This window comes from Pleurodeles waltl, chromosome 4_1 (assembly GCF_031143425.1).
Source record: "Pleurodeles waltl isolate 20211129_DDA chromosome 4_1, aPleWal1.hap1.20221129, whole genome shotgun sequence".
NCBI classification, from domain to species: Eukaryota; Metazoa; Chordata; class Amphibia; order Caudata; family Salamandridae; genus Pleurodeles; species Pleurodeles waltl.
Genome location: NC_090442.1, coordinates 605,115,297 through 605,129,663, shown reverse-complemented (window position 1 = coordinate 605,129,663; position 14,367 = coordinate 605,115,297). Strand labels below are relative to the sequence as shown.

The window sequence follows — 14,367 nt, the reverse complement described above, 5'->3', positions numbered from 1 at the left end:
CTTCTTACTTAATGGAGTGCTTTGTCTGTCTTCTGTTGTCTCACCCATGGAGAATGGCCTCATTATTTGTGTCTTTCCACTGATCACTTTTAGCGAACTTTTTTATTTTTTATTAAACGTTCCAGGAGAGTTTGCACGCTTTCCAGTTGTCTCCCTTGTGTGCTTCTTCCCACCCACCTGTGCTCTGTATTGTCATACATGCACTCATATCCATGTGCTTCCTTCCCACTCCCTCTGTTATGTCTTGCTCATATGCTTTACCACCTCTCCTGTGTTCTGCTATCTGTCACTTGTGTACCTCATCCAATCCTGTGTTGCTCTCCCTCGCATGCTGCTTTTTCCTTTCCTGCCCATTACCCATTGTATCCTGCCTCCACCTTCTCCTTTGCCCTCTACCCACATTTATTTTTTTTATTTTTTTTATTTGTTCCTTTTATTTGGAGGACAGGTCTTCAAATTGCCTTTCACTTTCTGCATAAAAGTACTTTTGAACTACTTGATTTTGTTATGTATTTTTTTTTCTTTTATTCACCAATTCATCTCGGGCAGTGAATACAAAAAATAAAAATGGTGCATGCATCATGTGCCTAGTTATAATGAATGTGCAAGTTTACAAAACGGGAGCTGGCAGCTCTGAATGCTCCATTTTCGGGCATACAACAATAACTAAAGCCCACAGATGGAGCATTCCAACCTGCCTCCTAGCTCCCAATGTTCCTTTAAGAGTGCTAACGCATGTTGTTTATTTATTTTTTATTTTAACTTTTTTATAGCACTTTTACACCCATTGCGTATTAAAGCTCCTTTCAGAGAGCCAAAGAGTTTACATGAGCATGGTAAGGGAAACCAGATGAGGGAGAGGAACAGGAAGGGAGAGCCAAGTAGATGCATCTTGAGTGGATTAAAGTGAGATCAACAATAGTAAAACAGCTGGATATGCGATGTTGTGTCACTTGTGGGTTTTTGTTGTATGTGGGCCACCGAAAAGCTTGATGAATGTCTATAGAGTTAAAATTCGAAGAGGTAAGTCATGAGGCCTTTCCTGAAAGACAGGATGTCATTGCTTTGTCTTAGGTCAAGATGTAGAGAGTTCCAAAAAGTGGGTACCACTCCAGAAAAGGATTGCTTGAGAGCTAAAGAGGACTTGTGTTTTAATGTTTCTAAAGTTAAGGCGGTCTTGCTTCTAGAGAGTCTTACATCTCCGGGCAGTGTGAGGAGGTTGACTAAGGAGGTAGATCTGTTGTAGTGTACAGCTTTGACTGTGATGCATCCTACCTTGAACATGATTTGCCCGTTGGTTGGAAGCCAATGGTGGTGTTGCAGAATCATGATATGTGATTGAATCTTTTTTTTTCTCCGAAGTGAATCTAGAAGTGGAGTAGAGAATGTCTTTAAGTGGAGCCAATGTTGATGTGAGAATGCATGCTAGAATGCCATTACCTGCGTCAATTCTTGAGATGGTCAAGATGTGGGCTCCTGATCTTAGTTGGTCTGACGAGATGTTTGAATTTTTTATAAGCTGGTGGAGGTAGAATTGAGCAGATTATGCTATATTGGTCAGTTGTTCTGGTCCAGCGTAAAAGCTAGAAATTGGACTGTGTTGCTCTGTGCTAGGTTGAACACCAACAACCTAGCACAGTGAGCGATGATAAATCATTATTAGATGAGGATTTCTGGGAAATAGGATGAGTTCTGTTTTCGAATGGTTCATTGTCAAACACTGCAAGTCTATTCATACCTGAATTATTTCCAGGCTCTTTTGTAGGATGTGTGATTCTGAGCATATCGGCAAAGTTTTAAGGCAGTGTTGTTTGGAAGCAGCTTGAGTAGATACATATAAAGATTGAAAAGAACTGGGTTGAGAGTGGAGACTAGTGGAGTGCTGCAGGTCATTATTTCCATTACTAACATGTAATTGATCAATTTTACCAGATGGGACCGGCCTTTCGGGAATGAGCAGAATTAGCTTAGTATCATTCTTCTGAGGCACATTCTAAGCTCCAGTATCTTGATGAGGAGAGCATGATCCACTGTATCAAAGGCTGCATATGTCTAAAAGGGACCAGAAGGCACACACTCCCTTTGTCAAGAATGCTGTACAGGTAGTCTAGTCTATGGTGTTTCTGCGTGTCTGTTTCTATGCCTTAGCTTTCCCTGAAGCCAGACTGGATATTCGAGAGTAAGTCATTGTTGCTTACTTGTGTGACACGTTTATCTGATAAAGATGTCTAGCTGCAGATTCCTTACCTTTGAATTTCCCAGGTGTCGGACTGGATCTGGGAGATTTTTGCGTGTGCAGTACCCCTGCGTGCCGCTAGGTGGTGTTGATTGGCTCATGTGGCGGCATCTGCGCCGGAAGTGATATGGTGGTCATCTATAAAGGTGCCAAATCAAAGAGGGGGAGGTATAAGTGATCCAACAGGTTCACTCAGTTTCCTTTTGTAAGTACCAATAAACACAAACAGTGAACCATGATGTCTACATGAAGAGGGCCCTTAAAAGAATTCCTCAGAAGATCCTCATCCACGTATTCAACCCTCAATGGTGTGTATTATTGCCATGGGGTGATGTTGTGGGTAGCATCATCACAGGGTTCTATTCACTTGAGTCTCGTTCTTCAGGTGAACACCTCCTCCTACTAGGAGGGTAGCTGTCTGGGTGAAAACAGTAGTAATCAGTGATTTAAAATTACCTTCTATCCTAAAAAATATTTATGAACACTAATAAAAAGGATAGGGATAAGGTTAAATGAAAAGTGATGTTGTGAGTGCAATTAATAGATCCTACACATCTAGTGATTCCTTCAACATGTTTCCAGCTTGTATGGCCACTATTGTTCCGGGGCTTTCGTCAAGACCTAATAGAGTGGATTACCTGCCAAGTTGTGCTTGGACTGCTGGGCCATAGCAGCAAAGGCTTTGAGGGAGCTGCCTCTGAAGCTGCTAGTAGCCCAGCAGGCGACGCCGCACAACTCCTAGGAGGTCCCGGTCCCAGTTGAGAAGAATGTTGTGGGACTGCTTTAGGAGCCCCAAGTCCTCTTTGTCGTACTCCAAGTCATTGGGACATACAGGAAAGTGGCTTAAGAAGCACAGAAGTTAAAGTGTGCTACAATTCTAATTGTCCATTGGCTGATATGGTGAAGGAACATTGGCAGTCGAGGCACAGTTCTGCGGAGCTGTTGCCAGGTTTGGCTTCTCTCCTCCCTGCTTTTCCCAGAGCCAGAGCAACCCCCACTCAGTTTAAAGAGTTTTACAAGGCCATGTGCCACGTATTTGAGCGGGCCAAATCCTCTGGTGCGCCTTCTGGCCTCGTGGGGTCAGAGGGGGTGCCATGTGGTTCTGCACCGGTGGCTAGAGCCTCTGCTCCAATGGGCTCCAGTGAATCCGATCATAGATCTGATATGGCGCTGGTTGTGCCACCGCAACCTGCCACATCACCGGTCCCGCACCAGTGCTCCTGGCACCGCCAGTGCCCACCGTTCGTACCAGCTCCATTCGGATCCCTGAATCTGACACGAAGCCAGAACAAAGTTGACAGCCTTGCATTGCAGTTGGTAAACACTGCATGCTTATTGGGCTGCTATTCCCACATATTGTGGGAAACAGTTGCGCAGATGCAGCCACAAGCCCCGGAGGAAGCCCGGGCCACTCTTGCCCAAGCAGTCAAGAAAAGGAGAGATCATTCGGCGGGGGCTGCTCTCTCCCCTTATTCCTCCAACACACAATCGGCTGACTGAGGATCATCTAGCTTTGAAGTCATGGTTCTCTTGGGCAAGGGAACCATATAGAGGGTTCTGATATCAGAAATAGGCAGTGATTCGTATCCCGGCTACTTGCTGATACCCACAAAAGAACAAGGGTATTTTGCCTATCCTAGACATCTGTACCTTAAATCTTTTCCTCAAAAAGGATAAATTCAGGATGCTCACTTTGGCTCAGTCTTGTCTGCCTTAGAACAAGGAGACTGTCCCCAGCAGGCCACCATCCATGTGAGGGCGGCCATTCCCAGTGGGGTCGCAAATTACGACAAGGTAGGTCATTTACGACGCCATTGCGAATCGCAGACAGTGTCATTGACACTGTTGCACATCTGGTTTTGCGACTCGTAAATTGTGAGTCGCTAAGACTCGCAGTTTGCGAGTCGCAAAACCGTATCTTTGTACTTGTAGCCCTTGGAGAATGGACATTGTGATTGAGGTGTGTTGATTTAAAATGAGCCAGATTAGTGTGAATATGATTGTTTTGGTTAGTGTCACGTTTCAGAGGTATGGGGTTGATGCATTTCTTTAATCATTTTGGATAGATCTTTGGTGTTGAGTATCTGAAATGACTTCGATTTTTTTAGTTGGGGATTTCATGCATAAATGGGATGTGTGTGCTATATACTGTAGTCAATTAGTGAAATACTACAAAACATTTGTTGATTAAAAAAAAGGCTTAGATAAGATTTCTTTGTACTCCTACTACAATCCTTTTAACCTGTGAGGCAAAACATTTGCTTGTTTCCCAGGCTACTTCAGAAAATACATGAAAACAAGATGTAGAATGGATTATAAATTACATCCATCAGCGTAGAAGCAACTGCAATTGTAGTTATTTGTACTTCAAAATGTCTTTGTCTAACTTATTACACTACGCCTACCCACTAGGAAACACTTACTAACCAATTACGAAATGGAAAGGAAACGAAGAGGAAAATGGAAATAATGTTGGAATTTATTGTTTGAATATTTTTATGTTCAGCATTTATACAGTGCACAGCTGCCGAGGCAGGGTTTCCCATTTCTAGTGAGTAAGCAACGTGACCCACACATGCAAATAAAAGTTAGAAAAGCCAGGTTTTAATATTTTTCCTAAAAGCCACTTCGTTAGGACAGTGCTGAAGACAATGCATGAGAGTTTTGAAGAAAGTTGAAATGATCGACCCCCCAAATCTTATTTGTATTCTTTTTGGAAACTGCTGTCATTTCCATAACTTTAATATTAGAGGGAAGCATCGAAATAAAGTAAGTTTCGCTCCTGCTACCCATCCTTTTTTCAATTTTCAAAGTGTTCCCAATTTCTGCATGAGTTGCCACTAGCAGTTTGTTGGCAGGGTTGCTTGAGAGCGCATATCATCTAGTTACTGAGCTGCAAGCCCTGGAAGTGAGATAGGATGAAATGTTGGCTTCCCCATCTCATCTAAATTTGTGATTTTGTCACATTTAATTTCTGCCTCTGACTCCATTCATTTTCTGCCAAACAATTTAGGATGCTTACAAGCGAGAAAATCGATGTATTTGCATTAAGTTACTAGAGGCCTGTTTTTATTTTCTTTGTATTCTGATACGTGTTGTTTGGTTTTTCTTAAGTGCAAGTATATACATATATGTGTGTATGTAGCCATATCCCATTGGCGGTCGCCACTGAGTAGTTACAGTTAGACCGCTTTTCCATAGTAGAAGCATTTTTGTGGTTTGCTTATAACTTTGGCAACGTTTAACAAATGCTTACAAAACTTTCCCCCAAAAAATAATTTCACCTCTACTCCTTCCTGCAAAGTTTTGGGGTGATCCATCAAGTGGGGCCGAGAGAAAGGGGGAAATGCGTTATCCCCATTCATTTTTCCATAGGAAAATTTACCAGTGATAACTCAAAAAGTGCTGAACAGAATTGCTCCATATTTGGCAGAAAGATAGATTTTGTTCTACAAAGTGAACATTGTGTTATTTGGTGTAAACCCGATCAGAAGTTTTTGAAAAATGAAGGTTCAAAAACTTTATACATTTTATGCCCCCGAGGATCCACTGAGCCAACAGATCTTGAGATAAGATCTGATTGGCTACCACCACATCAATAAGGATGTGGGAGCAGCCATTTTAGGACACAAGCGTTCAGCCCCCTGATCTACAAAAAAAAGTAAAAACACAAAAACAAGTGCCATTTAAAAAAAATGTATTTATTGGGGAAAAAAAACAAATCTAAAACTACCCACCTCTGATTGAACCAGGTCCAGGAGGGTCAGTATTTTTTTTTTTTTTTTTAAGAAGTAGTGTAGGACCCCCCATCCTGAGCCTTAATGAGACCCTGGGTACTCCATTCCCTGGGGCCTCCTTTCCCAGACCTCAAAGAGAACCCGTGGACCCCAACTCAGTGTATTCTCAGATTAGGATTTTTTGTTTTTTTAAATGAATAATAAATGAGAAGCATGAGCTGCCTGTTTATTATTTACTGCTCTGGCACGGAGCACCCAATAATGCCCTGAGGCGTTTTTGAAGCGCATATTTTCTTGCTGGTTGGTGCCCTCGGAAGAGGCAGGGGCTCCACAAAACATTTTTTTAAAGTTGTGGGTGACTGCAAGGAGTGTAGCATGCTCCTAGCAACATTACAAAATGTAAGTCTCCTGAGTCATTAAATCCATGACTCCAAGAGAGCTTATCATATTTAAAAGTGTCGTATGCTCTTCTTCTGTAGTGTGGGGACCCCAAGTGGTTGGTTCCATGGTTGCATTTTGTGCCGTGAAAAACGTTTAAAAATAAAAGACAAACAAAAAAAAACTGACATGTTAATTTTTATTTTTATTTTTTATAAAGGCTCTATTGAAAATAATTGGAGAATCATTTTATTAAACATTCCAATGTTTGAATTTATTAACAATGTCTTTGATCATAGTTATTGGTGACTTTTTGACAAAGAAAGTATGTTTATGTTGCTCAAAATGATACCCCTTATATAGTTGCACATAGCCGTGCGTGGAAGAGGACTTCCGTCCCCACGCCAGACAGCTGCTGGCTAGACCTTGTGCCCAGACCTTGAGGGGATTGGCCACCAGCTGAAAGCGCTGCAGGGTTTAGGGTACTGGTGGTGCATTAGGTGCAATCCGTGGTCGCAGGCTTGGACCTGCGCCCAATCCCATGGTGCTAATGGCCAAAGGTTGTGTGCAGTGGGGGTTGGGCACAGGGCCTGGCCATTGGCTATCGGTTAGGCCCTGCATCCAACCCCACTCAACGCACAGTGATGAACATTTTACTTTGCATAAATTCACTGAAACAGCAACGGTTAAAGTGATGTTATAGTTGGGAATTTTTATTATGTCTTACTTTACTTTTTTTTTAAAACCCTTACTTCACTGAAAAAATAAAGGTTAAAGGGATGTTATAGTTAGATGACAGTTGGTTGGAACATACCTTTTTAAACTAACAAAATCATGCACTACTAATTACCTTTCATCTTACAAACCCTAATGACTATGTTCTGTGGCATCATTACATTCTAGTGCATAAATGTAAACATGTTGCAGTGGTATTATCAAAGACAGAACCAAGAATTAAAGAGATACTGCCAATTTGCATGAGACATTTAGGGGGCTGTTCGCTTCCTGCTCTCTGGGTCTTATGTGACGCCTGGCTGTCTTCCTCACAGTGCCTGGTATTGCTGTCAAATCATTGAATATGTGAGCAAAGTTTGCAATATGAAAAGACTGATACAACCAGAGCCTTTCTGTGGAACAGTGAAATATGCAAAAGTTACCAGATGACTTTACATCATCGGGGACAATATGTCCAAGCCTTAAGCATTCATTAACAAATTGATTCTTGGAGTTATAATTCTGGTTCACCTTAACTGAACACATTGAATTACGGTTTTATCTATAACTGGAGTATTCTGTCGATAATGGTGCCTAGTTATCTGATAACTTTACATATAATAGAGAACTGTGAAGGAAATGTGCATTCACAACCATGTTTGTGTTGTGCTCTGTTCATTACTGACATCTTTATAACCATAATGTAAGAAAATTAGGATATTAGTTGGGGGGGAGGGGGCTACCCACCGCAAGCAATAATCCCAATCTTAGTGAAGGTGAACACTTAGTCACTAAATTAATTGACACTTATATTCTAGGTACCTATAACACAGAGACAGGCTTAACTTAGGGCAATGTGTAAAGTATTTATGCAGTACCAAAACACTAATTAAACCAAATCACAACATAATAAAAATCCTAAACAGGATTATAAAAACAGAATAAAATATAATAAATAAAATGACACCAAAACAATAAAAATCCAAGAAGGGGACCGTACATTAAAAAAGAATTATGGTTAAATTAAGAAAAATGGCCGAAAGCATTTAAGTGGCAATTGGTCGAGGCCAAACAGGACCTACGTGCGATTTGAGGTTGACCGTGATGGAGTGTTTGTCAGCCCCAGAAACTAGGTTTGGCCCATTTGGAGATTTTACCTTGGTATTTAGTCTCAAAAATATAAATCGTAAATCTTCAGTAGGGCAAGGCAGTGGGCTTTAGCCAGATAGGTCTTCTGGACTTGGGAGAAGACAGTCGGGTGGCATGGCAAGCAGTGTCAAATACGGCATTCTATATGGCCTCATCAGGGTCCTTATCCTTCTAAAGGTTATGTCTTTATTGCTGACTAAAGGCTACTTTTTGGTAACTGTAATACTCGAGAACCGGCATCCTGCACGTTTTTGTACTGGATTTAGACTGTGAATGGACCATTTGTTTACGTTGGAGGATATTTATATCTGAGTTCTCACTAAGACAGTGGAGCACTGGAGCCAGGAGGTTCCAGGTTTGATATTGGCATAACTTTCTATAGGTTCTTATGGGTTCAGATCTATGTTTACAGGAATCTTATTCCAAATCGAATTGACTTGTATTTAGCCTTGAAAAAGCCCCTGGGGAGGGATGAAACACGAGTCGGCTGGAGTCCTCTTTCGATCAAGACGGAGGTTGGAGTCCTCTTTTGATCAAGATTGGCAACATAGTCATAATTTTATGCTGCTGTACACATTTCACATGTTTATTACTTATATGTAAAATAATTTTTTGCTAAGTGAAAATATACAATCTTCGTTACAAAAAATATTTTCTAAATATTTTTGTTGTACTATATCAACTTTTGTATTTTTCTTGGACGTGACATACTTTATAAGTATTGTACGCTTATATTCCTGGACCTTGGTTTTAGAAAAACTATATGAGGCATTTTTTAGAGTGCTGCGCTGCTACTTCTTTTCATATGAACTCAAGCAGAGTTCACTCTGATCCATCCATACATGCATACGCATCTTGGCAACATGTGTGTTGTAGTGTTTTAAGCACCATTATGTTGATACTACTCCAACTAGTGTAGCTGTGCCACTGCGATACCACTGTTGCCTTGCCTCTCTTTCTAATAGCCAGATAAGGCCCCAAAAAGCTGCATAGTTGTTGGATGCGGTCCCAGTGAAGTCATTGGTTTCGGTGGGAAAATCTCAGTGTGAATTTTCCAATTTCGCCCCCTGGAAGGTCCTCTTGCTCGTTGGCTCGTTTTGGCACCTTCATCTGGTCAAGATTTCCATGTTCATACTTAGTCACTTTTTCCGAGTTTGGAGGCCTTCTTTTGCTGCTGTTCCTTTCTGTTGTGCTGCAAAAATCCCACAGTGCCCCTCGTTCCTAAAATCCAAAATGATGTAATCCTTCTCCCCTTTTGCATGGCCTGTGTGCCAACCCAGAAGTTTGGCCAGAGTAACGAGCAGCCTCTCCTCTGTAGTCACTTTGAACCAGTTCTGTGGGCGAACCAGTTCTGGGGGCAGCTGTCCTCCCACTGGGTTTGCTGTCTTCTTGACTGGGTGACCGAATGTGGGGGGGGGAGCTGCTGAGATGTCAGTTACAATGTTCCTGTGTCACAGGAGGTTTCTTTGAAGTAAATTAAGTTCCAGGATCCATCCCAACTAGGCACTCTGCCAAACAGAAAAGAAAGTAAATAAACCCAAAAAACTTTAACTGATATTTGGAGATATTTATATTTAAGGATGTTCATATATGGAGGTTTTTCATACTCAGTAAATGTTGTTTCTGTCTACCTGCTGTGAATACCACTTGAAATCCTGTCTCCCCCCAGCCTAGAGTTATAAGAGAACTACATAATTATCCCTGCTTTTTTCTTTAAGTGACTGTGGTGGTAAAATAGGTTTGCTGAATTCAGGGAACCTGAAAATAAAGTTTGAAGGCCAAAATTCATTATATTACATTTTAAAGTTTGTTTCTTAAATCCCTTTTCTATTTTACTAGCTTATTATTTTTTTATTCCACATAAGTAATTTAAAAAGTACTTCTGTTAACATATTAGTATGGACATAATATAAGACTAAATCTAATAAACCTGTGTTTTCCTTTCTCCAGAATGGATGTTACAGAAGCCCAGATTTCTATTATAATAATGTTTTTGCTATCTGCGTTTGGTGGAACAGCCCTGTGGGACGTTCAGGTAATGAGTTTACAAATATTGCTAATTACATAGATCTGGTTTGAGGTGTTTGGTGGAAATACGTGGTTATGCAGTTCTTCAGTGTTCCCTGTAAGCTGGATGTGTTGCAGATGTAGTTTATGTATTTTTCTTTGAATTTAAATTTCTTAATTCATATGTGTTGAATGCACACCTTCTTCTATGACGTGGTTTACTCTTCTTGTGTGGAGCGTCCAGTCATTGTGGTACTTGATTGTAGTGGTGTGTTTCTCATGCATGAATAAAGTGCCACAGAGAGGAAACCAACCCCATCTGCCATAAGTATTCTGACCGTAGGGTAATGGTTGTACATTTAAATATTTTTAAAATCTAGTAAATAGAGCTAATAAATACAACTCTATCGCCTCTCAGCATAAATATGTTCTTAAAGAAAAGTAGGCCAGTGGTCAACCCGCATAAACATTTTATATTTGAATGGAACACGTTCAATATTTTTACATGCATGTCTTTTAGGAAGCCTGTAGCATAAATGATTTTAAATGTTTTACAAGCTAGAACGTATGATGGAGCAATAATTTTAGTGAAATCTGGGGACCTATTTCGGAAGTTAGCGCTTTGAAGTCATGTATGCTTGCAGTAAGTGATTATATCGTACATGACTCTGTGGCAAAAGCCCCTTTTACTTGTTACGCACAGTCCCAAGTGTTATTTGCGCACCTGCTACCACTGGTAATTATTTGGGGCCATATGTACTAACACTTTTTCCCATAGACACAGAATGGGTAAAAACCTTTGCTACATCTGGCCCCTGGTGCGTAATTTGCTCCCAGTTTCGAGTCGCAGATCTTGGAGTGGGGAAATTGCACACACATTACATTAACACCACTTATCCTTACCTTTTCCACCAAGTTTTACTTTTCGAAAACCGCGAATATGCACCTGATTTGTAATCCTGTGGTTCAACGGGAGTTTTCAACTGAAGGGAGTTGCCAGCCCACTTGTCATCAGGGCCTAAATATGCTTACAAACTGTAGGTTTTCTATGCTTCAATCACAGGAAAGGAAACCAAACGTAAGCAGTGATGGACTCATCATGCCTTGTGGAATCCGCTAGTAGTGTGGTATATAGTAGTTGTTCTTGCAGTCTCTTTCCTGACTCCCGGTACCTAACAGTAGAGCTCGAGCCGCTGCGAGGAGTTAAATGTACAGTACTTCTGTACCTCGTCACGAATTTTCCTGATAGGATGAGACTTAGTCGTCGCATTTCAGCCACTTTTCACTCATTACAAATCACCAAAAAAAGACCAGCAGGCAAAAGCGCGCCATGCCAAAAATGTTTAAAGACACCGGCAGGGGGTTATGTTGGACCCTGCTGGCTCACTCTCCTCGCCTCCATAAGGGTTTCTGGGCGATGTTGTTGCTTCATTCCCGTCTCTGTTGAAAAAAGGTAATTGGATAGGTCTCGAGTTTCCCATGTCCATGCGTAGGTAACTCGTCCAGTCCAGGTTTTTAATTGCCTTCTGGAATTTGTAGTCCTGATTTCATAATGAAGTAAACAGAAGTACAAATCCCAGAATCCGAAGAAAAAGACCTCGTCTGATTGGGGAACTAGTGCATGGACATTCAAAACGTGAGAGCTCTGAAGTTGAAAAGTTCATGTCTGAATACGTTGTATTACAGTCGCCATTACTGACCTAGACAGAGTGTTGTTCCTGACCCGCTTTCCCAAAGTCTAGTAAAAGATTGTGATGGGCGAAGCCTTTTTAAACTATGTGGAACAGATGTGTACAAATACAATTATGAGTTTTCCTACTTTTTAGGTTTTGCCTGCACAGCGCTTGCGCTGTGGCGAAATCTTTTGTATTAGAGCAACAAAAAAAAGATGAAAAGGGGCTTTCAGACGGCCCACATCCTTCCCATCACTTACCACTGCTAGGCTGCTGACGTCATCTGGCTGCACTTCTTTTCTTTGTTCCTCGGCATCGGCTGTTCAGTGGCTGGCAGCCAGTGTCCTTCCACTAGTCACGCTCTTCTGAGGTACCATTTTTTATCATTTCATGCCCTTACTGCGTACGAGACTTGGCTACAACTTAAGTTTTATCTGTGACGTGCACTTATTTACTTTATGTGCAGCGGCTTCGGAAGACGGCCCTGGCGCAACAGCCCTCTGTCAGGCTGCATGAATAAAATCCCCCTTACCCACTCTGAAGCCCACGAACACCAGGCCCTATAGACGGGTGCACTGATTAAACTGAGAAAACTCTCAAATAAGGGTGGGGTTCTTTCTGTGGGCAATGCCCCACACGGGTGTGCCCTCCAGCGCCATGTTACTGCCAGACGCCTTATCAGGGTGCCCGCTGACCTCTCGAGACTGAGTCCATTGTAGGCAATACTATTGCGTCCTTGGGATTCACCAGCCTAGCCCTGCGCCCCACCCCTCTAATCTGTGATGCCCTTTTGCGCTGAACGTTGGCTGCAGGGTGAACAGGGGGAACACAATGACATTTAACGCACTCAGTCAGTCTGGCAATCCCTTTCCAAACAAGATCCCAAACTTTTTTTTCAGGATGTTGCAGCCCATGCTTGCCACATATGCTCTTTAGCCTGGCGCTTCCAGTTTTGGGGCCCTACAAAAATAGTGTGTCCGTTGCTCTCAGTCATTATGACTCTACTCCTTGCTGCAAGCAGGATGTACAGATCCACATTTGTGCTAATCGATGCTAAACACAAAATAAAATGATTTGCTCTGTCATTTTTGTATCATCATAACTAGTCTTTCAAGAAACGGGTCAACCCCACATGCCGATAATTCTCCCCATATATAGAAAAGCACAAGAATAAAATGTATTTGTGATTGTAAAATTTGAAAACACTCAAAACAAATTAGAAGCTCCCTTGAATAAAAGACAACATGGTTGAAGTAAATGTGTGAAGGTCGCTAGACTGAGAAGAATGTTGTTCTATTTTAAATTCGGCCACTAAACATATTTCAGGGAACATCATGTGAACTAAATATACAACGGTGTACAATTCTTTGACTTGTTACTTTGCTTTCCAGCGAATACTTATAGTTTTTAAAAGCTAAATCTGAGACCTTTAAGCTTTTCTGTGCCAAGCACCCCCACCACGCAAAATGATTTGAAGTCATCCCTTTCCCAATCTTTATAATCGAGAAAAGGGGTGAGAAGGGGTTAGGCAGAGGGTGGAGCTTCATAAATTATTTCAGGGTTAGCCATTTAGTCCATAAACCGCAGTAGATGTGCAGCTTGCACTATCTTGAGCGCATCAAGCGAAAAGAAAAGGACACCAAAACATTAAATGATGCATTATTCCCTGTAAACGAAATACAAAAGTGGATTCTAAAACAAGTATGGTGCCCCTTCATAAAACAATTGTGCTCCTGACTTCACCTCTCCGCTAGGCCATCACTCGGAAGCCCCCAACAGATGTCGGACAGCCCTATTATAGTTATGTTCTAACTATAACCCCCTCAAAAAGCCATTGCTCTTTAGGCCGCGGACCAACTGCTAATCTGCCACTTCATAAAAACAAGTTATGCCTCTGCACTTAATCCCTCTTGCTTCTAGCGCCATTGCTCTGAAGCCTCAAACAGCGGTTCCATAGTGCCTTAATATTTATTATGTTTAATATAATGCTATATGTAGAAGCACTGCAAAAAACACAAATGCAGTGGTGTAGCAAGGGTGCCATAGGACAGCAAGCAAGTAAATTGCCCCATCCCCTCGTTTGTAAAACAACAAAAAAGTTACAATTGGGGTGCAGTGGAGACCTTAATCTGCTCTCTTGATGGCTATGTCCATGCAGATATATATTTTAAAAAAAAAGCCTCGGCACATACCCCTCTCTCTTGGGTCATCACTCCGAGGCACCCATCAGGCTGTCCCTTTTTAGGTTGCAAACAGTACAACTGTGTGGTTTGATAAAGACATCTTGGGGACATTCAGAAAGTTGATCTAGGAATATATTCTGCCCGGTTGCCTTTGGCTTTGTGGTTTGTAACTCACGTTTTCTTGCTTTCTATTTGCTAGCTTTATTTGTTTTGGTTGCCCAGCTAGACTGTACCTTCCCTTACCAAAACTTTATTTATAGTATCCTTCTGAGAGCCCCCTTTCTGTTAAC

General features: G+C 41.6%; 1 protein-coding gene across 3 annotated transcripts in view; it reads left to right on the top strand.

Annotated features, from left to right (window-relative positions):
* The window catches only part of CHPT1 (choline phosphotransferase 1), a 322,168-nt gene that overhangs the window by 112,064 nt on the left and 195,737 nt on the right, over window positions 1-14,367 (top strand). For all 3 annotated transcript variants that reach the window (XM_069229015.1, XM_069229016.1, XM_069229017.1), the window contains exon 4: window positions 10,165-10,249. In XM_069229015.1, coding sequence (XP_069085116.1) covers window positions 10,165-10,249 — 85 coding nt within the window. The remainder of the gene's footprint in view (window positions 1-10,164; window positions 10,250-14,367) is intronic.